The sequence below is a fragment of the Aythya ferina genome (genome assembly GCF_964211825.1).
Source record: "Aythya ferina genome assembly, chromosome: 16".
Classification (NCBI taxonomy): Eukaryota; Metazoa; Chordata; class Aves; order Anseriformes; family Anatidae; genus Aythya; species Aythya ferina.
The window spans coordinates 348309-374117 of record NC_140315.1 but is presented as its reverse complement, the minus strand read 5'-3'; the positions used below and the strand labels follow the sequence as shown (position 1 = coordinate 374117).

At 66.7% G+C, this 25809-nt stretch overlaps 1 protein-coding gene across 2 annotated transcripts in view; it reads left to right on the top strand.

Annotated features, from left to right (window-relative positions):
- SLC12A5 (solute carrier family 12 member 5) overlaps positions 1-25440 on the top strand; it is a 29958-nt gene extending 4518 nt beyond the window's left edge. Inside the window, exons 1-27 of one of the 2 annotated variants that reach the window (XM_084538090.1) lie at positions 639-1067; positions 7781-7875; positions 8243-8374; positions 8679-8825; positions 9270-9324; positions 10188-10318; positions 10494-10735; positions 10806-11017; positions 12446-12613; positions 13434-13532; positions 13724-13781; positions 14590-14764; positions 15699-15817; positions 16183-16281; positions 16361-16480; positions 16714-16818; positions 16903-17071; positions 17863-18058; positions 18414-18583; positions 18678-18809; positions 19078-19185; positions 19341-19463; positions 19541-19728; positions 19981-19995; positions 20296-20429; positions 20807-20915; positions 21054-25440. In XM_084538090.1, the coding sequence (XP_084394216.1) occupies positions 1016-1067; positions 7781-7875; positions 8243-8374; positions 8679-8825; positions 9270-9324; positions 10188-10318; positions 10494-10735; positions 10806-11017; positions 12446-12613; positions 13434-13532; positions 13724-13781; positions 14590-14764; positions 15699-15817; positions 16183-16281; positions 16361-16480; positions 16714-16818; positions 16903-17071; positions 17863-18058; positions 18414-18583; positions 18678-18809; positions 19078-19185; positions 19341-19463; positions 19541-19728; positions 19981-19995; positions 20296-20429; positions 20807-20898 (3336 nt within the window). In that variant the 5' untranslated portion in view covers positions 639-1015 and the 3' untranslated portion in view covers positions 20899-20915; positions 21054-25440. Of the gene's footprint in view, positions 1-638; positions 1068-7780; positions 7876-8242; positions 8375-8678; positions 8826-9269; positions 9325-10187; positions 10319-10493; positions 10736-10805; positions 11018-12445; positions 12614-13433; positions 13533-13723; positions 13782-14589; positions 14765-15698; positions 15818-16182; positions 16282-16360; positions 16481-16713; positions 16819-16902; positions 17072-17862; positions 18059-18413; positions 18584-18677; positions 18810-19077; positions 19186-19340; positions 19464-19540; positions 19729-19980; positions 19996-20295; positions 20430-20806; positions 20916-21053 lie in introns of those variants that run through there. The other variant, XM_084538089.1, reaches the window with a different exon arrangement.
- The last annotated feature ends 369 nt before the right edge of the window (positions 25441-25809 follow it).

Here is a 25809-nt window from a genome sequence, read left to right as displayed (position 1 = left end):
AAACTGTGCTGAGCCCCGTCACCCTACCCCAGCCCCATGCTGGCCTGGGGTCAGCCCTGGGGGGCTCCCAGCCCCGTGTCTATGGCACTGAGGGCCTGAGGGAGGGGGCTGTGTGCAGGTCTGTGCCAGAGCATTCCTGGCATCAGGAATCACTCCCCACTGCCCTCCCCAGGTGGGCTCGCTCCCAGCCTGCGTCCCTCAGGGTCAGCTTTCCCCGCTCTGCATCACTGCTGCAGCCTCGGCCAGCCCCCAGCCCTGCTCCTGCCGTGGCCTGGCCATCCAGCCCCCCCTCCCCGGTGTGCAGCCGGACGCTGGCACGGCTGTGGGTGCGGCGGGTCGCTGCGGGCCACTCGTGCTGCAGGGCCGGGAGGGCTCAGCCCCGTGCTGGCATCCTGCGGGCGCTGCCCCTGCCCGGGACCCTGCTGGAGCCCCCCGGCTGGGGGCTGCCTGGGGCCAGGATCGCCCTGACCGCAGCTCTCGGTGTCCCTCGGGAGCTGTCAGACCCCGTCGGCACTGGGGTGCTGGGGTCCCGGGCAGCCCCCCCCGTGCCGAGGGAGGGGCGCGGTGGCCGTCCTGCTGCGCCAGCTGGGGGGGGACCCGCAGCCCCCGCGTGCCCTGGTTCCTCCCCCAGCCCTGGCTGAGCCAGGCAGAGCGCTGCCCGGGGAGGTGGCGTGTGGCTCTGCTACAGCTCCTTCCCCCTCCCTCGCCTCTGCCTGCCACCGCTCCCCTCCCCAAAAACCCGACAGGGGATAATGCCTCCTGAATACATGATGAAGTGAGTAGTCAGGCTGGGCTCCGCCGCCGCTGCTGGGAGTGAGTGAGCGTGTGAGTCTGTGCATTGAGGCATCTCTGCACTGCAGCCTCCTCCTACATCCAGCCAGAGAGAAAGAGAAAGGCACGGAGGGAAGGCGGCTTGTTGCAGCGCGAGGCGCCGGCCCCGGGGAGGAAGCAAATCCCTCGCAGCCCCCGCGCCAGGACCGTAGCAGCCCCCAGCGAGGCAGCAGGCAGCGGCGCCATGCTGAATAACCTGACGGACTGCGAGGACGGCGACGGGGGGGCGAGTCAAGGTAAGGGGCGGCCCGGGGGCCGGCGGCAGCGGCCGACAGCGGGGCTGGGGCGGCCGCACCGGGAGCCGCGGGGGGCGGCGGAGCCGCAGCGGCGGGGGCGCGGGGAGAGCCGGGCGCTGCTCGGGACCGGGGGGGGCTCGGGGAGGGGGCGCCGGCCGCGCCGGTGGGCTGTTGGTCGGGGGTCCCACGACGCCGCGGCGGGTGCGGGCGCTGCCCGTGCGGCGGGGGCCCCGCGGGGCTGCGGGCGCTGCGGGCGCTCCCGCCCCGGCTCCCGCTGCCGATCGCGGCTGTGGCTCCCCGCGGCGGCGCCCCCGCGCCGAGCCGCCCCCGCCGCCCGCCCGCCGCCCGGCCCCGCGCCCGCCGCTGCCGCAGTCCCGGGGAGCGGCGGCGCCGGACCGGGCTCGCCGCGGAGCCTCCTCCCGGGGCCGGGGCCGCTGCCCCCTCCCGGGCGGCCCCCGGCGGCGCTGCCCCGGTCCGCTCGGGACCCCTGCGACGGCCCCGCTCCGGCTGCCGCCCCCAGCCCTCCCCGCTGCCGCCCCCAGCCCTCCCTCCCCGTCCCCCGCTCCCGCTGCCGCCCCCCACCCCTGCCCACCCCCAGCCGCCCCCCCGCTCCGGCTGCCGCCCCCCAGCCCTCCCTACCGCCGCCCCCGGCCCCGCCGCCCCCGGCCCCGGTGCCCCCCCCCCCCACCCCCCGCCCGCAGCCCCCGCCGCCCGGTGCCGCGCGGGGCCCCGCCGCTGTCCGCGGTGCTGAAGCTCGGAGCGGGGCCGCCCGGCCCGGCCGAGCCCCGCCGCAGCCCCGGCGCAGTGCAGGCGGGCAGGGCCGCCGCGGGAGAGGGGCCGGGGCCGCAGCCCCCCGGGGCCGCCGGGCCCCGGCGTTCGCTGCACCACCGCCGCGCTTTGGCCCCTCAGCCCCCCGGCCCCCGCCGAGGCCGAGCCGCAGGGAGGGGGGTCCCTGGCCCCGCGGGGTCGTGTCCGGCCCCCGGCGCCCCGGCAGCAGGAGCGGTGCCGCAGCCTCCTCTGCGGGGTCTGTGCCAGGCGCAGGAGCCGGCTGCACCCGGGCGAATGCAGCGACGTGCGCGGGGGCCCTGCGGTGCCTCCCTGACCCCCGGTGCCACCCCCCCGGGTCCCCTCGGGGTCTGTGGAAAGCCGCGGCCAGGAGGGCTGCGGGGGGCAGCCAGGTCGGGCGCCTGTGGTGCAAGCCCCCGGCTGCCTGCAGCGGGCTCTGGGCAGAGCAACGCACGACGCTTTTGGCTTGCGTTCTGCCCCACGGCCTGACTCTGTGTAGTTGCTTGTTTATTCATGGCTCCACTCAAGGTCAGGGCTGGCAGGAGCCTTCTGGGGTCACCTTGCCCAGGTGGGGGGAGCCACGCTGACCCACCGCCAAACCCTTCCCCGGCTCCGACCCTCTTTGCTCTTTGCAGCACCAGGATCTATGCCGCCCATTACGTCTCCATCGTAGCAATGCTGGGCTGCGTAGAGGCAGGCATTCCTGCCGTGCTGCTCACAGGCTGCGTTCCTGGGGTCTGGCAGAGAGGCTGGACACAGTGCCACTACAGATGGATCGCGCAGACTGTTCCTGGAGCTGGGCCTGGCTAGCTGCTGCTTGTGGGGCTGCAGATGCAGGGCTGGAGGAGGCTCCATGGGGCTGGGGAGCAGAGGAAGGTGCAGGGGAGAGGCACTGCAGGGCCCCCCCCCATGCACCTGTGCTGGGGGTGGCAGGGGTGGAGGATACCCTATGGCTGCTGCGGGGGGGCCGTGACTCTCCTGCACCCTTCCACAGAGCTCCATGCTCAGGGTCTGTCTGGTGGACACCCTAGCGGGGGGGTGGCAGAGCTGATGCCTGGCCAGCAGGGACACCCCCACTCTCGTGGGCCCTGCAGCAGCTGCTGACCCGCCAGTGACTCGCTGAGACCAGCAGAGGAGCTGCTGAAGAAGCCCTGGGTCCCCACTTGTGCCCTTTCTGAGAAAAAGGCCACGCAGCAGCCCCTCTGCAGGTCCCTGCTCTGCACAGCCTGAGCGAGCTCTTCATGACAAGGGCTGGAAGGGCTCCAGTGCTGGCAGCCCAGCGAGAGCGGGGCCAGAGCAGACCCTGGGGAGGGGATGGGGAGCAGGGGAGCAGGCAGAGCTGCTGCCTGCAGTGTCCGGGCCGGCTGCGTGCACTGCTCTGCTCCGGGTGAGGAAGGCACACCCTGCTCTGCAGGCACCTGACTGTCCGGGCAGAGGAGACCCAGGGTGGGGAAGCTTTGCTGTAGCTTCAGTCCGCGGCCATTCGTGGCAGGGCTCAGGAGAATCTGGGAAGCTGTTTAAATGCAGCCAGCCAAAGCGCCTGTGCTGGAAATCCTGAGCCTGCAGGGCCGGCTGATCAAAGAGAGGATAATCCCAGGTTTAGGAAGGAAGAGGATAGGTCTGAAGTAGCAGTTGGTCCAATTTGGGTCAGGCAGTGAAAGAATCCAGCCCGAAAGGCTGCTCAGCGTGCTGGCCGGCTGGAAGGGTAACGTGCAGCTGGGACGGGGGGAGCTGCACACCCCCTGCCGTGCTGCAGCTGGGCCCAGCGCCGCCGGGTGCGCTGCCAGTGCCGTGCCAGCTGCCTGCACTGCCACCGGGCAGGGGACACGGGGGCTCCCTGTCCTCTCGGGGGTTCTCCCATGCTGGTGCCACCGGCAGATACCCTCACATGGGGGAGAAGAGAGCCCCGGGGAGCAAACGGGCTGCAGCCCTGTGCAGAGGTGCCAGCCACTGGCAGGGCCCCTTGGCCTTCCCCACCTGCCTTAGGGCGCCCCTAGGCCTGCAGGCCGGTGCCAGGACCAGCGTGCATGCGGCCGGGTCCCCTGGGTGGCCGGAGCGTGACAGAACAGTGCTGTGGCCACCCCCGGCCAGGAGCTTCTGCGAAATGGCAGCAGCTGGGGCCATCAGCTGCAGGACACGTGCTTGCCCATGTGCTTGCCAGCCCGCAGGGTAGCACAGAAGTGCTGGCGTGACCCCGGGGCTGCTCCTTGCAGACAGCCCTGGGCAGAGTCCCAGGGAGCTGGAGGAGGCTGCCACCAGCCACCGCCCGCGAACGCTCTGGCGAAAGTCAAGGTGCCCCCTGTGCTCCTGGGGGGGGGCAGCCCCACGGCCTGGGCACCTTGAGCAAAGCAGGCAGGCGCCGCCCCGCTCCTCCCGGCTCCTGCTCCTGCGGCTGGGGCTGGGACCTGGCCGGAGCCTCCCGGAGCTGTGCCGAGCAGCGGGCTGGAGGTGCCTCCTGCGGAGCCCGGCGCAGGGCCTGGCAGTGCTGCCCGGTGCCTGGCCGGTGCCCAGCCCTGCGGAGGGGCAGTGCGGGAGGAGGCGGCGGCCAGGCCTGGGCTGGGGGTGCCAGCAGGAGCAGGAACCTGGGCACAGGAGGGAACGTGGGGCCAGGGCTGCCCCCGCAGCAGCCCCCTCGCCCTCTGCTCCCACCCGGCCAGGGGCTGCACCCACAGCTCCCCGGGCAGGGCTTGCTGTGCCCGCTGGCCGTGAGGGAGCCCAGCTGGCCCTTGCAGGGTGCCGCAGGGGGCACAGGCTGGCTTCAGTCCTGGCAGCAGCTCTGGTTAATTAGCCCTGGGGTTTGGCTGCCTGGGCTCCCCCCGCCCCGTTAGCGCTCAGTGACTGCGCCATGTAAAACGATTAGGGAGGATTTGGGATAAGGGACACGATGCTTCCCAACGCAATTTAGGGCTGAGTAAAAAGCCATGAAATAAATTATGGTTGGGGCTACAGCCCTGCCTGAGCGCTGCCCCATGGGACGGCCGTGGGTGCGCAGGGATGGTGCCATGGCCGCAGGGTCCCCTGCAGGCAGCGGGGCCGGGTTTGGGATGTCCCAGGCATGCAGGGCCAGTGGTAACCCCTGCCGCGAGCAGGATTACGTGATAGCCACGCTGGGGCTGTGGTTCCCTGCCAGCAACCCAGCCGCGAGCCCTTCCAGCCGCCGCAGCAAATTAAAAGGCCGATTCATGTTGAGTGATCCCTGGGGAGGGGGGCGGCTCAACGCCGGGATCGAAGCCTGGCACGGCTCAGCTCTGCTCCGCTGGAGCCGCCAGCCCGCAGCCCGGCCCTGCTGCTGCCCGGTGCTGCTCGTCCCCAGGCTGTGCTGGGGCGACGGGGCCACGGCAGGCCCATGGGCACCGGGGTCACCTGGCGGCCCGCAGCCGGGAGCCGTTACCCCTCAGCGCCACGGGCAAGGACCGGTCGCAGCGGTGGCGGTGAGGGACGGGCGGCCGTGCCCGGGACAGGCTGCGGTGCCCCTGCCTGGCTCTGCGCAGCCCACAAATCCTCTGACAGCTGCTGGGGAGCGGCTGCACCAGCCCCTCTGCGGCAAAATGGTCTCCAGCAGGAGCGGGGAGAGCATCCGTCACCTGGGACCCCGCCACTGTGGCACTTAACTCCTTCTAGTCTGCGGGGCCGGGGGGGCCAACTGCGCTTTGGGGACACCGGAGCTGCACTGTGCGCCCCCAGGCCTCCACCTCGCGCCGCCCCGGGGCCTCTCCCAGCGCTGGTCCTCCCGCTGGCACCGCCAGGCGAGGGGCTCCTGTGCCCTGGGCCAGCCCCAGCAGCCCGGCTGGAGCCAGCGTGGGGCCACGGTCCCTCCGGTGCCGCCAGGGGCAGCTCTGGGCTGCGGGGGCCATGGGGCATTGCCCACCCAGGGGACCGTGGGTGCTGGCAGCAGTGGGTGCGGGGGTGGCAGGAGCCTGGTCCCCAGGGCCTGGGCTCAGGTCCCTGCTCTGGTGTTGCTGGTATCCCAGGCAGGGGCCACGGTGCGGGGGGAGCGTGAGCGAGGTTTTGGGGTGCTGTGGTGGTGCCGGCAGGTCGGGGCAGTGCAGCGGCCTGGGCACCCCCTGGTGTGGCTGGGCTCCGTCACGTGGAGCTGGTCGGTGTCGGTCCCGTGGGGCCGGGGTGGTTTGGGGCCGTGGGGCCCGGTCACTGTGCTCGGGGGGTGCTGAGGGTCCGGGCGCGGTGTGGGGCGCGGTGTTGGGGTGCCGTGTGGGGCCGGTGTCCGTCCGGCTGTGCCGTTACATAAGAGCGGGAGCCGAGGCGGCCGTGGCTCGCTGTTGCCATGGAAACCAGCACGGTGATGTCGTCGGCTGGGTACCGGGTGGCCAGGCAGGGCCTGTGGGCTCCGTGCTCCCGGGGGGGTCCTGGGGCCTGCCTGGGCTGCCCGGACCCTGGACCACCCCCACCCCGGCTGCCCCCCGCTGCCCCCCGGCAGCTGCCCAGACCCGGCCATGGGAGCGGGGCTGCGCGGGGCTGTGTGGGGTGGGGGGGCTCGGACGGCCCCCGGCCCTGCACCCTCCTTGCCCCTCGCCTGGGGGTGGGGACCCCAGGGCCAGCCCGGCAGCACCCCTGTTCGCCTGGCGCTTTTCTCCTGTCTGCACGCTCCCCGGAGCCCGTGGGCTTTGGCAGCGGGGAGCTGGGCGGCTGCCTGTGCACGCGGCTGTTACGTAAGGGGCTCCTCGCTCGGTGCTTTTGGCAAAACCAGCCCAGAAAGGAGCACGCTGCCCCGTGCTGGCAGCCCCTCCTGCATGGTCACCGGGCAGGGGCCGCCTGCGGCCGCTTCCCTCCCTCCTCTACGGTTTGGGGCTGGGAGGGACCTGCGGGAGGACCCCGTGGGCTCCGGCCCTGCCGTGGGCATCCTGCCGTCCCAGCTCCGCACCAGAGCACGGGCACCGGCGGGAGTGTGCGGGTGGGCATCACCTGCAGCGCCAGTGGTTTCGCCTCCCAGCCGGCCAGGAGCAGTTGCAGGTGATGAATCACGACCGCACACAGGCAAACCAGCTCCACAGATCCCCAAAATGAGTCAACTGTCTGGAGGCAAACGGTCTTCAAAGGACTGCTCTGCTCTAAACACGTGCGGGTCTGTCCTGGGGCTGCCGTTGGTGGGTGTCTGCGTCGCCGAGCTCTGTCCCCCTGCTGCCAGGCGCTGCTGGGCTCTGTGCTCGATGCCGGCGGAGGGCACAGCTCTTGCCCCGGCCCAGGCACGCCGAGCAGCTCAGTGACCCTGTCCCCACGGCGCGGTACGGGGCAGGCAGCCCTGCGGGTGCTGTAACACCGGGCTGCTCCACCGAGCGCTGGGTTCTTTGGCTCAGGGACATTTCCTCATTTGGCTGCCCCATGCGCTGCCCCTCCAGCCCCAGCCCCTCTCCCTTCGCTGTTCAGTGGCTCTGCCTCAGCTCACAGAAATGCGCCACTCAAACGGCATCCGTGCTAGCTGCCGCTTTATTTCCAGCCTGATTTATTTCTGCTGCTCTGCAGCTCTCTGCTGCTTTCTTTGCTATTAAGCCTGACTCTGGGTGTCTTCTGCGCGAGGTCATTAATGCAGCGAGCAGCGGCAGCCCTTCCAGGCAGAGCAGCAGCTCTGCAGGCTCCAGGCAGCTCCCCTGCCCCAGGCAGAGCTGCAGGGGCTGCCCTCGGCGCTGGCCCCACCGGCTGCATCCCCTCCTCACCTTGCAGCCACGGCACCCAGCTCCTGCGGTGCGTATCGGGGAGCGGGGCCGATGAGTTATTGCCCGTCCTGCAGGAGGGCCGGGCAGCCCGGTTCCCCCTGGATCCACACCAGTCGCTTTGCCCGGCACTGGCACTGTGTGGATGTGCTCCAGTGAGCCCAGATGGTCAGAGCCATGCAGCTCTGGGGCCGGCAGCTCCTCTGGGGGCTGTGCTGGGACCGGGCACCACCGGCTCACCCCCACGTTCTGTCTTTGTAGGCGATGGCAATCCCAAGGAGAGCAGTCCCTTCATCAACAGCACAGACCTGGAGAAGGGCAAAGAATACGATGGCAAGAACATGGCCCTCTTCGAGGTAGGGCGAGCGGGCAGGCAGGGCAGGACCAGATGGATGGGACCTGGGGAGGGGGCTGGGGGGCACCGCGATGCCACAGAGCACCTGGGAAGGGTCCCCCTGCAGCAGGGCAGGCAGTGCCCCCGAGCCCTGGGGCGGGGGTGATGCAGCCCAGCCCTCAGGAGACACCTTGCCCACGGCATGGCTGGCCTGATGTGACCAGCACCGTGCCCCAGGGCAGCGTGTGGCCCACAGCCTGGGGGGGCCGGGTGCCACGGGGATCGCAGCTCCAGTGCTGGGGTGCACCGGGCGTGCGGAGCAGTGTGGGGCTCTGGGTGCTGTGGGACCCCGGGTCTGCCATCACCTCTCAGGACGCTGCTCTCTGCAGGAGGAGATGGACACCAGCCCGATGGTCTCGTCCCTGCTGAGCGGGCTGGCCAACTACACCAACCTGCCGCAGGGCAGCCGGGAGCACGAGGAGGCCGAGAACAATGACGGGGGCAAGAAGAAGCCGGTTCAGGTGAGGTGCACGGGGCCGTCGCTGCCCCTTTCTCCTGGCCTCTGCAGTCCTAGGCTGCAGCCCACCCCTGGGCTGCCAGGTCCCTTGACCCCTGCAGGCACTGCCACCCGAGCGTTCCCCGTCACTCCAGTCCCCATAAAGGGCTTTGCAGGAGTAGGATCCCTTGCTCCCTCGGTGGCTCTTGCCCAGCCATGCAGCGCACAGATGCTCGCAGCCACGTTGTCCTGTGCTCCTCTTGCCTGCAGCAGTGTGCACGCATGGGCACTGCCCGCTGAGCCCTGACTGCTCCCTGCTTCCTCCACAGGCTCCACGGATGGGCACCTTCATGGGCGTCTACCTGCCCTGTCTCCAGAACATCTTTGGGGTCATTCTGTTCCTGCGCCTCACCTGGGTGGTGGGGATCGCCGGCATCATGGAGTCCTTCTGCATGGTCTTCCTCTGCTGCTCCTGCGTGAGTGCTCCCCGCGGCTCCTGCCCCTCGGTCTCATCCCGGGCACTCCCGCTGGGCCGGGGGTGTCTGTCCCCCCCGGCAGCCGGGCTCCCCAGGATGCAGCAAGGAGCAACAGTGCTCGTGGCAGCGCTTGCTGCCTGCTCAGCTGGTGCTCCTGCCCCACTTAGCAAGGAGAAGCCGCCCGGCTTCCCAGCGGAATCAGAAGCAGAACGGTGTTCGAATCGTGACCCAGATTGCACCTGCAGCGTGGGTGGGATGTGGCAGCAGTGCCCACTGCCCGGGGACCTGCATGCCCTGTTGCAGCCAGCCGCCCTGCCGGCAAAGCACCCGTCATCTCTGCCCACAGCCTGCTCTGGGGCCCTGCTCTCCTGTTCCGCTTCCCCACCCGCTGCCCGAGCGAGGAGGGAGCTCTGCCCGGTGCTGACACTGTGTTTCCTCCTGCAGACGATGCTGACAGCCATTTCCATGAGTGCGATTGCCACCAACGGCGTGGTGCCAGGTAGAGCAAAGGCCCTGTCTGCGCGTACCCGCGGCAAGGGGTTCCGGCTCCCTCGTGGGGTGGGCGCCTGCCGGGTCCCCCGGCCCCAGATGTGCCCAGCCAAGCTCCGGGGCTTCCCCATGCCGCACACCCTCACCGGGCGGCAGCTGTCACTGGCGGCCCCGACCCTCTGCCACCAGCCCCATGCGGGTTCCCCGGGGGGGGAGCGTGGAGCTGGAGCCTCCGCCCCGTCCCCAGAGCTGCGAGGTGCAGATGGCAGCGGGAGCCGTCAGACACGGCTCCTCCTCTGCCAGACTGCAGCGGCCGCGGGGGAGCCGCTTCCCCAGCAGAGCCCGGGCGAGCAGCGGGAGGAGGATGGGTGCCGGGGTGCCGGGGAGCGGGGAGCCCCCGTCCAGGAGAGGCGGTGCTCGGGGCTGCTTCCCTGCACGTCTGCTTGGCCCCACAGAGCCAGGAGCAGGCGAGCTGCACACGCCCTGCTGCTCCGCGGGGCTCACACGGTGCTGGCAGGGTGTAATTAAAGCTATTTATCATCCTGCCGCCGCGGTGGGGCCATCGATCCCTGCTGCCCAGCTGTAAGGGCTCCTCTGGGAGGATGGAGCAGGGCATGGCCCGTGTCCCTGGGGCTCTAGCGCCTGTGTGGCTTCTCAGGGGACAGGTGTCCCCATGGCTGTCACACCCAGCTGCCGGGCTGCTGGGAACGGCTCTGGCGGTCTGGCTGTGCCAGGGCTCAGGACAGCTGAGCTGCTCCCTGCTGGAACGGTGTCCTGGGGGTACCCAGGCCCCATCCTGCCCTCTGGGACCCTGGCCGAGCTGGGACTGCGCGTCAGGGTCTGGCTGGGGCCAACCTTTGCTCTCTCCGGCAGCGGGCGGCTCCTATTACATGATCTCTCGTTCCCTGGGACCTGAGTTTGGTGGGGCCGTGGGGCTCTGCTTCTACCTGGGCACCACCTTTGCCGGCGCAATGTACATCCTAGGCACCATTGAAATCCTTCTGGTGAGTGCCGCGGTCCTTCCCCCCACACAGTGCTGAGGGTTTGCACCCTGGCAGTGTGGCTCTGCCCTTGCCTGCCCGTGCTGCTGGGCAGTGTGTCCACGTGGGGGGCCAGGGGTGCTCCCCAGGAGCCCTTCGAGGCTCCTTCCCCTGGCAGTGATGCCGTTCTTTCCTTCAGGCCTACATCTTCCCACCCATGGCCATCTTCAAGGCCGAGGATGCCAGCGGGGAGGCGGCGGCGATGCTCAACAACATGCGCGTCTACGGCACCTGCGTCCTGACCTGCATGGCCACCGTGGTGTTCGTGGGTGTCAAGTACGTCAACAAGTTTGCCCTGGTCTTCCTGGGCTGTGTCATCCTCTCCATCCTTGCCATCTATGCCGGTGTCATCAAGTCAGCCTTCGACCCACCGAGCTTCCCGTGAGTATGGTGTCCTGCGGGGTGGCGGGGCCAGGCTGGCGGCACGCTGCTGAGCACCCAACGCCCCCAGGATCTGCCTGCTGGGGAACAGGACCCTCTCGCGCCACGGATTCGACCTCTGCACCAAGGTGGTGGTGGAGGGCAACGAGACAGTGGGCTCCAAGCTCTGGGAGCTCTTCTGCACCTCCCGCTTTCTCAACGCCACCTGCGACGAGTATTTCACCATGAACAACGTGACCGAGATTGAGGGCATCCCCGGTGCTGCCAGCGGCCTCATCCAGGGTGAGTGCGCGGCGGGCAGCGGGTGCGTGGGTAGCTGCCCCTCGGGCATGGAGCAGAAAGCCAGTCCTGGTCTAGGAGGTGTGGGGCAGTGTGGGGGAGATGCTCTTGCCCTGAGGCGCGGCCATGTGGGAACGGCTGCACCACAGGACCAAGCCAGGTGCCCTGAGCAGCCAGTGGGAACCCGACAGTTCTGAACGACACTGAAAGGCTGGGGACGAATAAATCCTCCTTTTGTTTTCTCTTCGCCTTTGGAAGGCCTGATACTGACCCGAGGTTTAGTGAGGAGTGATTGCCCCTTGGGGGTACTGTGCTGCTGCTGCTGGAGCACACGCGCTGGGGAGCAGGAGCTGCTCTGCAGCCGGGCCTGGAGGGCGGCCAGGGCACAGAAAAACCTCGTGAATGCGCTGGGAGGAGCCACTTTTGACCTGTTTTTCTGGAGCTGCTGGTGCATTTCCCAGGTGCTCACGCTCCTCAGCTGGGTGCTGGAGGACGATGCTCCCCGCCACGGTCAGGGTGTTGGGCTGTCGGAGCTGCAGCCCTGGGGGGACGTGGCGCAGTGTATTTGCTGAGCATTCAGGAGGCTGCTGGTGGCCTCTGCTGCTGTAACTGAATTGGGAGGTGCGCGGACAGGCTGTGCCCCAGGCTCTGGGTCCCTCCTTGCAGGGAGAAATGTGCCTTTTGTGTGAGGACATGGGCTGTGCTGGCAGCTGGCAAGGGCTGTGTGCAGTGGGGGCTGCCAAACCCATCTGTAAGGGGGGTGGTGGTCAGGGGACGTCTCGCTCCTGGGGAGGGATGTGCAGTGCCAGGTGCTTCGGGCTGGTCCTCGCAGACCTGCACAGACCCCACGGGGCAGCCCCAGCGCAATGCTGCTGGCCCCTGCCCAGCCGTGCCCACAGCGCTGGCTGCTTTCTGCTGCTCCAGTTTCTCGCTGCGATCTGTGGCCAAGGCAGCACACGCGGGGACACTAAGCCTGTTACATCAGCCCCACACTCATAATCCCATCAAAAACACTATCAAGTTACTTTGACACGATCCACTTTCCTTAAACCTATGTTGATCAGCATTAATTATATTACCCTCTTAATTATTTGCTACTGGAATCCCATGTCAGCTGCTCCAGTATCTTGCAGGGACGCTGCCAGCAGCAGGACATACCTGCTCCGGGCACCCGTTCGTGCTGCCGGCAGTGTCCCCGTGGCCCCGGTGTTGCTGAAGTCCATGGGAGGCTGGGCACGTGCCATCCCCCACCGGCCGGACACCAGCTGCCCTGGCTGCGGCTGTGCTTGGCAAGGCTGGGCAGGGGACATGGTGCTGGGCACCCCCGTGCTCTGTCCCTTCTGGGTGCAGGGCTCAGGGACGCAGCCACGTGCACGGGCAGCTCCCCAGCCACGTCCTCACGCTGGCTGTGCTGGTTGTGCCTCCTCACAGAGAACCTCTGGAGCTCCTACCTGACCAAGGGTGTGATCGTGGAGAAGCGGGGGCTGCCCTCCGTGAGCCCCCCCGACACGCCAGTGGACATGGACCAGCCCTACGTCTTCAGCGACATGACCTCCTACTTCACCCTGCTCGTGGGCATCTACTTCCCCTCGGTCACAGGTGGGTGCTGCCGGCTCCCCGCTCGCACGTGCCGCCGTGCCTGCTCCTGCAGAGCCCCACGTGCGCCGCCCGCTGCCGCGGCCCCCGTGCCGGCGCGGGGGTGGATCACAGCCCGTCCTCCCACGCAGCTCCGGAGCCGGGTGCCTCGCTCCGCCGTGCTGACGTACCCGTGGCGCCGGTATTTATAGCTCCCGGGGGAGGAGGAGCCCTCCCCTGCCCCAGTCCTGCTGCAGAGCCCGGTGGGACGCCCCGCAGGCTGTCCTGGCGCCGCACTTGCTGGAAGGGCCCAGCAGTGCTGGGGGTCCTGGCACCTGACGGCCCTGCGACACCGCTCCACGCACGGCCCCTGGAGCACTCCCGCCTGGCGCTCGCTTGCTGGCACGGTGTGATTTTTCATGGATTTGTGTCACATCAATAATGCAGGCTGAGCCACAGGTAGCTGCATCCCCGCTGCGGGATCCTGCTCCACGTGCAGCAGCAGCCGGGCTGCAGGGCGCATCCGTGGGGCCGTGCTGGACCCAATGGCACCAGCCGTGGCCCAGCCGTGGCAAGACCCTTTCCCTGCAGCCACTGCCACTAACTCCCCTGCTTGAGCTAATTAAGGGCTAACGAGACAAGTCACATAAATGGGTTTTGTGCCTAATCCTTCAGTGGCCTCAGACCGCGGGGCAGGTGGGAAAGTGCTGGTGGGACGTGGGGAGCCTGCAGCCGAGTGCCTGCTCCATGCCCCGGCACACGGCCCAGCGGGCATCCTGCTGTGCTGCTGGCCTGGACACACGGTGGTGCAGCTCCCACCCCTGGCACCTTCCCCTCTCCCCAGGCATCATGGCTGGCTCCAACCGCTCGGGGGACCTGCGGGACGCGCAGAAGTCCATCCCCACAGGCACCATCCTGGCCATCGCCACCACCTCTGCGGTCTGTATCCTTCAGGGCTCGGCAGCGCCGGGGGTGAGGCCCCGCAGGCTGTGGCTGCAGGGCAGAGACTGCTCTGGGTCGGGGTCTGGCAAGGTAGCTGGGTGCCACTGCCCGTTCTGTTGTGCGGGGCCGGGGACAGGCAGGGTGGGTGTGGGGGGCTCTGCACCTCCCAGGCTCTCCTTGACTGCCCCGCAGACATCAGCTCCGTCGTGCTCTTTGGGGCGTGCATCGAGGGGGTTGTCCTGCGCGACAAGTGAGTGTCCCCGGGCCGTGCGGGGCAGGTGTGGGGTGAGCTGGGAGGGACAGGCTGGGGACAGGGACAGCTGCACGGGGACTTATCAGGGAGCCACAACTGGGACAACTGGGACAGGCACGGTGGCACTGTGGGTTTGGCGGGGACAGCGTATGCAAAGGGAGGGTGCTGAGGCTGTGCGCTGCTGGGGCAGGCTCTTGGGGGTGCAAACCTTGTAAGAGGCTCTGGGGGCTCGTGTGCCTCTTTCCCCATGGTCCCTCCCGCCCCGGGCTGCGTGCAGCTCACTTGTTTGTCAACAGGCAGCGCCTGTATGTAGGGCAGCCCAGCTGGCTGCGTGCGGTGGGTGACACTTCTGGGTCGCCAGCACCAACACAAACTGGATCCGAGCTGCACGCAGCCTTAGTTGGCCTCCTGCTGGCAGAGGGGATGGGAAGCCCCCGTCCCACATCCCCCTGTCCCCACAGCCACCGGAGAGGAGCTGGGATGGACCCCAGCCACCTGAGCCCGCACTGCCTGGCTCGTGCCCGAGAGGCAGCAGCCAGGGCAGGGCCCTTCTCCACTCCCATCCCATCCCATCCCATCCCATCCCATCCCATCCCATCCCATCCCATCCCATCCCATCCCATCCCATCCCGTCCTGTCCCGTCCCGTCCTGTCCTGTCCCCTCTGTCCTTCCCCTCCCCTGCGGTGTCCCATGGTGGCCAGCTGGCCGCGGGAGCTGGCCCTGCACCACCCCGACACTCTCAGGGCAAGGGTGGCTGGGGCTCGGCCAGGGAACGGAGCTGTGAGTGGTGCTGGTGCCCTGCAGGTTTGGTGAAGCTGTTAACGGGAACCTGGTGGTCGGCACCCTGGCATGGCCGTCCCCATGGGTCATTGTCATCGGCTCCTTCTTCTCCACGTGCGGGGCTGGGCTGCAGAGCCTCACCGGAGCCCCGCGCCTCCTGCAAGCCATCTCCAGGGATGGGATCGTGCCGTTCCTCAGGGTAAGCGTCCCCAGACCCCGCGCAGCTCCTGGTCTGCAGCACCCACTGTGGCTGCGGGTCCCCCCGGCGGCACTCCCGGGGCACCGGCACTGCCCAGCAGCCTGCCCTCGTCCCGCGGGCACCGGCGCCGTGGCGGCCGTGATGGGTTTGGACACGACATGTCGGTGGGAGGAGTGTGCTGGGAAAGGTCAGGATCCCCCTCCCCCCTGCTGCTGTGCCGCTTAATATTTTATCTGCTCTCTGAAGACGCGTTTTCACAACCTCATCTCTCCAAATCCAAACCGACAGCTCCCCCCAGGGAAGAGCAGGCTAATTTTAACTGTGCTCCTCCACCCTGCCAGCCATGTTCTGAGCTTTCTCACAAGGACTGCAGCCTGCACCCTCTAATGCGCCCAGACATGCGTCCGCAGCCCCCGCGCCCCCCAGACCCTCCCCTCAGCTGCTGCCCCCTCTCCCCGCGCCCCCTCAGCTGCAGGAAATGCGGCTGCCTGGCGCCTGGCGAGGGTCCCGGGGGCTGGGGCTGCTCTGCAGCCCCTGGGGGCAGGCAGGGCCACTGGCTGTCGGGAACAGGACTGTGCCCATGCTGCTGGCCCTGTCTCCACTTCCCTGTGGGACCTGCACCAGTTTGTGGAGCCTCTGGTACACGGGGGGGGTCTGACCCTGTGGGGCTGTGCCGAGGAGCCTCTGGATGGGGTGTGGGGACACCCTGCACTGCTGGCCCCTGCTCCCCACCTCCGTCACTGCCCCAAGAGCAGCTCGGCCAGGGGGTGCATGGCACCGGTACATCTGTGGCACAGTGACCTCGGGCCCCTTCCCAAACTGGAGCTCGGCCTCCACCACCTGTGCTGGGGCCGGGCTGTGTCCTGCGTCCACGGGCTGCACAGTGCCGCCTCCGCCGAGCCCCTAACGCTCTGCTCTCCTGCCCCACTCCCAGGTCTTCGGCCATGGCAAAGCCAACGGGGAGCCCACATGGGCTCTGCTGCTCACCGCCTGCATCTGTGAGATCGGGATCCTGATCGCTTCCCTGGACGAGGTGGCTCCTATCCTGTCCATGTAGGCAGCATGCTCTGTCTGCACACACCTTCAGCAAGGGGGTGGCCGGGCCTCGTGCTCCATGCCCCGGCCGGGCAGGTTGCCCCTGTGGGTCTCCGCCACTTGGGGAGGGCTGGGACAAGCACACGGCCTCCCACAACCCCTTAACCCCAAAAGAGGCCGCTCTGGGGGTGCACCACATTGGCTCTGGGTGTGGGGTCCCACGGGTTCCAGTGCAGCCGGGGTGAAGCATCTCCCTGTGCCCATGGGCAGGGCCCTGGCCGGCTCCGGCTCCACAGGGTCGGGGCGTGCAGCTGAGCCTGGCTGCGCCCCGGGTCCAGCCCAGCCTCCCGGTGTGCCGGGCTCAGCCTCTTTCTCTCCCGCAGGTTTTTCCTCATGTGCTACATGTTCGTCAACCTGGCCTGCGCGGTGCAGACGCTGCTGCGGACACCCAACTGGCGGCCACGCTTCCGCTACTACCACTGGTGAGCCGGGTGGGCGGCGGGCACATGGCCGACCCCAGCCCCACGCTGCGGGGCTCTGACAGCGCCGTGCCCTCTGCAGGACCCTCTCTTTCCTGGGCATGAGCCTGTGCCTGGCGCTGATGTTCATCTGCTCCTGGTACTACGCGCTGGTCGCCATGCTGATCGCCGGCCTCATTTACAAATACATCGAGTACCGCGGGTAAGGGCGGCTCAGGGGCTGGCAGATCCTGGCCAGCGCCACCGGCCCCGCAGCGGGGTCTGCAGCGCCCAGGGGTCCTCAGCTCCCCACAACCTGCCTGCTCTCCCCGGGATGCTCTGGGTGCTGAGGGGCTCTCGCCTCGCTCCACTGCTTGCGGGCTCCTGGCGCTGCCCAGTGCAGGCACCGGTGGCTGGAGCCGTGAGCATCCCCTGAGGTGCTGCCCTGTGCTGCAGGGCGGAGAAGGAGTGGGGTGACGGGATCCGGGGGCTGTCGCTGAGTGCTGCCCGCTATGCCCTGCTGCGGCTGGAGGAAGGGCCCCCCCACACCAAGAACTGGAGGTGAGGCCGCGGGGTGGAGGGGTGGCGGCGGCGCGGCGCCGGGCAGGGCGGCCGCAGGCGCTGACTGCAGGACCTTCCTTCCAGGCCCCAGCTGCTGGTTCTGGTCCGTGTGGATCAGGAGCAGAACGTGGTGCACCCACAGCTCCTGTCCTTCACTTCACAGCTCAAAGCAGGCAAGGGCCTCACCATTGTGGCCTCTGTGCTGGAAGGGACCTTCCTGGACAACCACCCGCAGGCGCAGAGAGCCGAGGAGGTGAGAGCTCGCCAGTCCCTCCCTGCGCCGACGCCTGCGCTGGGGCTGGTGCCAGCTCCGTGCCATGGCCCCCGTGTCCCTGCAGAGCACCCGGCATTTCTGCCCTTCTGCGGGGCTGCGCTGGGAAGGCACTGGCACAGAGGGGCAGTGGCACCCGTAGGATGCCTGCCCCGCTCCCCGGGACACCTGGCAGCAGCCAGGTGCTGATCCTGCCTCCTGGCTGTCACTGCAGGGCTCGGCACAGCACCAGCGGGGGCTGCTGTGCTGCTGTGCTGAGCAGCCCCTCAGCTGTGTCCCCGCAGCCCCAGCCCTGCTCACGGCCCTCGTGGTCGCAGCATTGGGCTGTGCAGGAAGGGAGCCTCTCACCACCAGAGCCAGAGCCCCTCCTCCCCCCGCACCTCCGCACCAGCCAGGCGGCACATTAATGAGATTAAGCCCTCAGAAGCAAACAGTTTCTCTCCCATGCAGACATGTTATAATTTCTCTGAGTAAATAACTCTAATTGCTGCTCTGCCGCCCGTCAGAGCCCTGGCACGGGGACACCCTCAGCTCGGCACGGCGCAGAGCCACGCGCCAGCTCTGCTTGCAGACGAGCCTCCTCTGTCCCAGCCCCAAGCCGCCGTCCTGCTGTGGGGCACCGCACCCCACAGCCCCCTCCCCACAGCCCGCACCCCACAACCCGCTCCCCTCCAGCGCCAGCCCCGTGCACCCCCCCTGCCCCAAGGGCAGCCCCGGGCGCCGTCTCAGTGCTGGGCTCCCGCGGTGCCTGACGCCGTCTCTCCCGCCGCCAGTCCATCCGCCGCCTGATGGAAGCGGAGAAGGTGAAGGGCTTCTGCCAGGTGGTGATCTCCTCCAACCTGCGGGACGGCATGTCGCACCTCATCCAGTCCAGCGGGCTGGGCGGGCTGCAGCACAACACGGTGCTGGTGGGCTGGCCCCGCAGCTGGCGCCAGAAGGAGGACCACCAGACCTGGAGGAACTTCATCGGTAGGGCTGCGCGGGGCCGCCGGGCTGCCCCGGCCTCCGGGCCCTGTCCCGGCCATCGCTGGGGTGCAGCCGTGAGCAGTCCCGGCTGACGTGGCACTTTTCCCTTCCCTTCCCTTCCCTTCCCTTCCCTTCCCTTCCCTTCCCTTCCCTTCCCTTCCCTTCCCTTCCCTTCCCTTCCCTTCCCTTCCCTTCCCTTCCCTTCCCTTCCCTTCCCTTCCCTTCCCTTCCCTTCCCTTCCCTTCCCTTCCCTTCCCTTCCCTTCCCTTCCCTTCCCTTCCCTTCCCTTCCCTTCCCTTCCCTTCCCTTCCCTTCCCTTCCCTTCCCTTCCCTTCCCTTCCCTTCCTCTCCCTCCCAGAGCTGGTGCGAGAGACCACGGCCGGGCACCTGGCCCTGCTGGTGGCCAAGAACGTCGCCATGTTCCCGGGCAACCAGGAGCGCTTCTCGGAGGGCCACATCGACGTCTGGTGGATTGTCCATGACGGGGGGATGCTCATGCTGCTGCCCTTCCTCCTGCGGCACCACAAGGTAGCTCTGCCCTGCGCATAGGTGGGGGTCTGGGGCCAGGGCCGTCCCCACCGTGCCCTGCCCACACCTCCCTCCTGCCCTTCCTTCCCCACAGGTCTGGCGCAAGTGCAAGATGCGTATCTTCACGGTGGCACAGATGGATGACAACAGCATCCAGATGAAGAAGGACCTGACGACATTCCTGTACCACCTGCGCATCACAGCAGAGGTGGAGGTGGTGGAGATGGTGAGTGCTGGGCTGGGGGGGGTGCCATGGCCCAGGGTGCTGCGCCACGGGGACGTGCAGCACCATGGAACTGGGGGCATTGGGGCACAGGGGCACACAGCATCGTGGTCATGTGCAGAGCTGGGCAGATAGCACAGACTCGTCTAGATGTGCAGCCTGGCAGCACCACAGGGACTCGCAGGCCCATGGGACCACGCAGGGCCGGGGAGGGGAGCAGGGAGTGCTGCTGGCCAAGCCCCACAATTTCTCCTGCTTCCCCATCCCACAGCATGAGAGCGACATCTCTGCCTACACCTATGAGAAGACGCTGGTGATGGAGCAGCGCTCCCAGATCCTCAAGCAAATGCACCTCACCAAGAACGAGCGGGAGCGGGAGGTGAGGCCGCAGGACAGCCCGGCTGGGAGCTGGCTCCGTGGTGGCTGTGCCTGAGCTCCCCTCGGCGTGTGCTGGTCCTGCGGGAGCTCCGGGCTGGGGCCTCCTCTCGAGCCCTCTTCTGCCCTGCTCCCCCCACTGATCCCCATCCCGCACAGATCCAGAGCATCACGGACGAGTCTCGCGGCTCCATCCGGCGCAAGAACCCAGCCAACACACGCCTGCGCCTGAGTGTCCCCGAGGAGCAGGTGGGCGACGGAGAGGAGAAACCGGAGGAGGAGGTGAGGCGCCGTGCGAGGGGTCCTGGCCTGGCCGCCAGCGCTGGCCCCTGCCCACCATTCCCTCTGTTCTGCTGCAGGTCCAGCTCATCCACGACAAAAACGCCACCACCTTCTCCAGCAGCTCCCAGTCCCCTGCCGATGAGGCAGAGACGGCCCCTGAGAAGGTGCATCTCACCTGGACCAAAGAGAAGACCGTGGCTGAGAAGAACAAGAGCAAGAGCCCCGTCAGCCCTGAGGGCATCAAGGACTTCTTCAATATGAAGCCGTACGGCCCCACATGCCGCTGCCCCATCCCCTGTGCACTTTGACCAGGCCCATGGGTGCACCAGGGGCTGGCTGCGCTGGCTCCATCCTTGCTCCGAGCCCCCATGTGCAGAGGGGTGGGCGGGAGGGGGAGGTCGGGGTCCCCACACAGGAGCATCAGGAGGACGGGGTGCTGGGGGACACTGGGGTGCGTGCCTGACACTCATTTTCTCTTCCTTTCTCTCTTTTCCCACCCCCATCGTGATCCTGGCAGGGAGTGGGAGAACCTGTAAGTATGTGGGGTTTTTTGGGGGGTCAGGGTGGGGGAACCGGCAGCTGCTCGTGGGCCCTGTGCACAAGGGCGGCTCCGTGAGCCCGAGCAGGCAGAGCAGGCACACCGAGCGCAGCCCCGCAGCTCGCAGCCACTGGTGTGGGCTTGGCACCACCAGTGGCCATGCCAGGCAGGGCTTGCTGTGCCCGCAGCTCGTGCCGCAGCCTGGTCCTGTCCCCCCTGCCTGCCCCCAGCCCCTTGGGGCCCTGCATGTGGCTGCTGTGCCCGACCCTGTGCCCATGTGTGCCATCTCCCCAGGAACCAGTCCAACGTGAGGAGGATGCACACAGCTGTGAAGCTCAACGAAGTGATCGTGAAAAAGTCCCAGGACGCCAAGCTGGTCCTGCTGAACATGCCGGGGCCACCCCGCAACCGGAAAGGGGATGAAAACTGTATCCTTCCTGCTGCCCCGGGGCCGGGGCACAGTGCCTCTCTGCAGGGTGGGGGCCAGGACTGGGACCCCGGTGGGGCCGGAGCTCTTGCACTGCTCTGGTGCTTGAGCCCGGGCGCTCCCACGGCTCCTGCCTCTGCCTGAGCCCGACCGTGTCGATGGCAGCAGCCTGCATGCCTGGCGGGTGCGCTGTGGCCATGGGGGGCGGCAGGCCCTCGGTGTTGCACCGCACGTGATGTGCCGGCTCATCGCGGGGTGGCTGCCTGCTGCGAGGGGCTCAGACGTGGTCCCAGCTGCATGACATGGAGCCCAGCGGCTCCCCGGGTGCAGGGCTGTCCCCGTGCTCCCTCTTGGCATTCCTCCTTGACAGCCACGCAGACATGGAGTTTCTGGAGGTGCTGACGGAGCACCTGGACCGAGTGCTTCTGGTGCGTGGTGGGGGCCGGGAAGTCATCACCATCTACTCCTGAAATACCGCGCGAGAGAGGTTTGTCCGCACCCCGAGAGCCCCGCCACCCCCTGCACCGCGCTCCTGGAGGGGAGGAGGGAAGGCCTGATGGCAGCCGGTGCGCAAAAACTTCACCTGGCTTTAGCCGTGCCCCTGATCTCTCCATTCGAACTGCAGCACCAGATCTTCCGGGAGCATCCAGCACCAGAGCAGCTGTTCCTCATTGCAACGTCACAGCACTGCTGTCCTTGTTTATATATAAATATATACAGTGTACCGCGGACTGAGCACCGGAGCCCAGCGCTGCCGCCACCGCCGGCCCCAGCAGGGCCAGCCCCCGCTGCCGGCCCCCACGCTGCTCCTCGCGGCCCCCCCAGCCAGGCAGGAGGGCAGCTGTGCCGAGATGGGCTCCCGGGCCCTGCTGTGCTGCTACCCCCCTGCGGAGCTTGGCTGGATGTGCCTGTGCCCTGTGACTGCCCGATGCCCGACGCTCACGCCCTGCCTCTCTGTGGAGGTGCTGGGAGAAGAGAGAGGCCACCAGCATGCTTTCCTCGCCGGATGCTCCTCTCCCCACCTCTGGCAGTGCCCGCTGGCCCCGGGAGGGCCGGGGCCCCTGACTGTGCTGGGCCTGGAGCGCCCCGACTGCTGCTGCCCGTCTGGAGGCCATGGGCCGTGCTCACGGAGAGGCACTGGAGATGGTTTGGAGGGGGCAGAGGGTGGGGGGCAGCCGAGGGGGTCGGGATGCCGGAGAGCAGCAATCCCACTGCAGCATGAGCTCTGGCCTGGGGTGGGTGGTGATGATCCTTGTCCCCCTCCCCGCTGACCCCGGCTCCCTCTGCCCTGGCTCTCGTGCTGCGGTCACTGCCTGGAGCCACAGTGTCTGCAGTGGAGCAGATGCCCCACCGTGCACGGCGTCAGTCGGAGCCGCTCGGGACTGCGGGGGTGCCGCCAACCCCAGGCACCTGTGCCTGCTCGTGGCCTGAGCGCAGAACTGGTGCCACACTGGGGGCTCTGGGGGCTGTCTGGACCCCACACTGGCCAGCCCACCAGTCCCCTATGTCCTGCTGCGTCTGCAGGGCTTCACCCCTAGCCCCTAACCCTGGTCCTAGGCAGGCACAGGTGCTGCCATGGGGCTCTAGGAAACTTGGGATTTGCGGGTAGTTTTTAACATATGCAAAGTCTGTTTGACTGGTCTCAGCCCTGCTGCAGCAGCTCTGGCTGGGCCCTGCAGCAGGGAGGTGGCTGTAGGGGCCCCGTGCCCCCCTGGCACTCGTGGCTGCGCTCCCGCTCCCCAGCACCACACTGCTGCTGGGGCAGTGCCGTGGGCAGACCCCAGAGCCCCTGGAGCCACTGGCCAGGGTGGCGTGGTGCAGAGCCCGTCCCCTCCCGCCACAGCCCTGCAGCAGGCAGCAGGACGCGGCGGGACGGCGTGGGACGCCCCTCAAACATGTCCTACCGTCGGCAGCAGCTGCAGAGCCACCCCCGTCCCCCACAGCATCTCTCATGCCAGAGAAACTGAGGAGCTTTTAACAAATGTGAACGGTTCCAGGAACCACGCAGGAAGCGGTGCCGGGGGCAGCCATGGCGTGCCGTCATCCGGCCCCGGCCCCATGTACATAGTGTACATAATACAGTACGTGTATTTTTAAAGTGATCATATTTATGTTAATAGAACCAGATGAAGTCTATATATAGAGATCTATATCTATACTGAGAGATGCAGGGCTATGCTAGCACCAGGCTGTGGGGACGGAGGTGTGACAGGCTGCTCCTGCAAGAAAAGGGCGCCCATCCGCCGGCACCGAGCGCCCTGGGGTGGCGGTGAAGGCTGTCGCCTTCCCCAGCCATCAGCAGCCCCTGGGAACGGGCCAGGTTGTGGGTTCATTCTCTTCTTGATTTAGCTTCTTAAAAGTTTCAGGGAAAAGAAATTACAGACTTTTCTGAACTTGTTTCACAGCAGATTTGAGCTTCCACTCGAAGTGCAGCCTGCTAAGAGTTGCCCTCTCCTGGCAGTGCTGGCTGCTTTGTGTCAGCCTGGCCCCGCACAGCAGCGCGATGTCCCCTCCACGCGCGGTGGACAGTGAGGGTGACCCGGCCAGAGCTGAGCCCAGCGCTGGAGCTCTCCTCCTCCTCCTCCTCCTCCTCCTCCTCCTCCTCCTCCTCCTCCTCCTCCCCCTCCAGACGGCCCCGATGCCTCCCCTCGCCCCGCGGCACCGTGCGGCCTGCAGCGTCCCGGCCGGCAGGGAGGAGCGGGTGCTGTGCAGCGTCCCCATGGGTGGCTGGGCAGCAGTTGGCACCTGCTCCATCCCCGCGGCCCTGGCAGCCAGCCCCGTGCTCGCCCACCCATCCTACGGGCTGGGGCCAGCCACAGCCCCCAGCTCCAGCCTCCAGGAGGGCAGGAAGCTCCCTCTGCACAGGAGGACTCTGTCCCCTCTTCCTCTGCAGAGCTTCTCTACTCCTCCAGTTCCAGGCCAAAGCTATATGGGGCTGCTTGGATAGAAAGAAGTTTTGGTTCGTTTGTGCTCTTTTTTTGGCTTTTGGCTTTTTTTTTTTTTTTTTTTTTTTTTTGCTTTAAGAGACTACTTGGACACACTCCCAGACCAAAACCAAGCCCCAGCTGCACATCTGTGCCTGTTTATACCTTGCTCCTACATTTCCATCACTCCCAAAGTGCCTCCCTTCTCTCCAGCAGCCCCAGCCAGGCTTTCTGCCATGGTAGCTCAGCTCGCTGCACAGATGCAGCAGGTTGCATCACAGACTGGTGTGGAAGACAGATAGTGCCAAGAGACTGGTTCCCTGCTGCCAGGGGAGCCCAGCTTTTACAGAAGAGGAAAGTCAGGCTGAGATGCTGTCTCAGCACAAAGGCTCTGGGCTGATGAGCAGAACAGACACACCGAGCAGTGCTCCTGGTCTGGCCACTGCCTCTGCCGCTCGCTCAGAGCTTTTACAAGAGCAGGAGGCATCCACAGGTGAAAGGTTCCTTTTGCCTGGGGCAAGGGCAGTCCCATGGGACACAGGCTTTGCCAGGCTCTGCCCCTACACCACCATGCACAAGCTCGTGTGCTGTTTCCAGCCTCCCCAAAGTATTTGAAGCACTTCTGCAGTACCAGAGGAGGCATGCACACCGACCTGCCCGCTCATCTCATGTGCTAGCACCACGCTTGTTTGGCCTGCAACGCTTGCCAACGGCTCTGCACCTGTGGAAGACGCAGCCCCCCCGCAGTCACCCTCTGGTCACAGCCCGGCTTTGCCCTGCAGCTGCCCCCAGCCCTGCGGGGCCGCCCAGCAGCGAGCCTCAGGCAGCTCCCGGCACGGAGGCAGCAGCGAGAGCCCGAGCGCAGAGGAGTTATGGCAGCAGCAGCAGCCAGTGGCAGGAGCATCAGGGCCAGGCAGAGCTCTTCCTCTGGCTGCACACGCGGGTTTTTGGGGAAGAAATTCTCTGCTGAGAAGCGGTGACGCCAGGCCAGAGCGTGCTGCCCGGCAGGCGGGTTTGCTTCATCGCTTCCCAGCATCCAAACAGGTCCCGCTCCCCCTCTGCCCTGTTTCAACTTCCTTTGGTAAAGCTGCAGCCCTGGCTCCTCCGGGGAGCCAAAAGGCGAGCTGTTTCCATCAGTCCCACTGAAACAAAGCATTTCCCTTCCTCATCCTCCAGCAAGAACAGGGCGCAGCTCTTGGCACAGCCTGGGCTGCCTCAACCCCCTGCCAGGCAGCTCTCGCTGCGGCAGGCAAGGTGCTGGTTTCCACGGTGAGTTCTCACTTGCCTTTGGTCTGGAGAGGGCCAGTTTTAGCAGACAGCACTGCATGTTAGTTTACAAACCCAGCCCTGCACGTTTGGCCTCTGTGAGTGTTCAGTTTCCCCAAGGAGCATCCTTCTGCTGTTCGCCATGGTGCAGACGATGCCCGTGGCAGGAGCGTGAGCTCCCCATCGGGCACGGCGCGGTTTCTGCCCCGGGGACCCCGCACCCCCCAGGCTGCCCCAGGCAGCCACGGCACGGGGCCGCAGCGAGGCGCTGGGGGGGGTCGGGACCCCCTCTGCAGCAGGACTGAAACCGAGCAGAAGGCCCGGCAGGTCTGAGAGTTGCTGGTTACAACACTTTCTGTGCTACATGTGCAATATATTTGTTATGAATGTTATCACCCAGTCAGTTCATTCAATAATCTTTTAATCACTGTAGCTAGATGTTCTGCGTCCATTCAAGTGACTTTTATTCGAGTGCAATATTTCAATAGACATGTAGTGACCTAGTATGCTTTGTGTTTTAGAGAATCTGTGTGCAGAGCAATGCAATTAAGTTTAAAACCTTGTAAATAAAACAGGTTGCAAACCAAAAACTAAAAAGAAAAAAAAAAAGTATTAGGCTTGCATTTAATTTCTGTGACTGTTTCAGTATCGTGCGTTAGGCCGCCTCAGTACAGCCCCTGTGTTCTCTGTGCAGGTATTAATGGAGGAGTGGCTCCTCAGCTGTTGAATGCTCCCTGTTAATGCTTTACTGCTTTACCTGTATTCATTTTTCTAGACTCCTGTCTGCACAAAATGCAATAAATGATTTTATTACACCCTTCACTACTTGCATGGGGAGTTTTCACTTGCTTGCAGGGTCTCCACAGCTACTTTGCACTTGGCTGCCTCCATGTCAGTAACAAGGAGCCACCAACAACCGGAGCGTCAGATTGCAGAGGAAGCAAAGCATGAGAGGAGCGGTGTTAAGTGCCAGTTTATGGAATTGTACAGTATCTGGAGTTGGAACAGGCCCCCCAGGATCACCAGGTCCCACTCCTGGCTCTGCACAGGACCACCCAAACCCAGACCCCGTGTCTGAGCGCTGTCCCAACACTCCCTGAACTCCAGCAGCTCGGTGCTGTGACCTGGGGAGCCTGTTCAGTGCCCGACCACCTCTGGGTGCAGAACCTTCCCCTAACACCCGCCTGACCC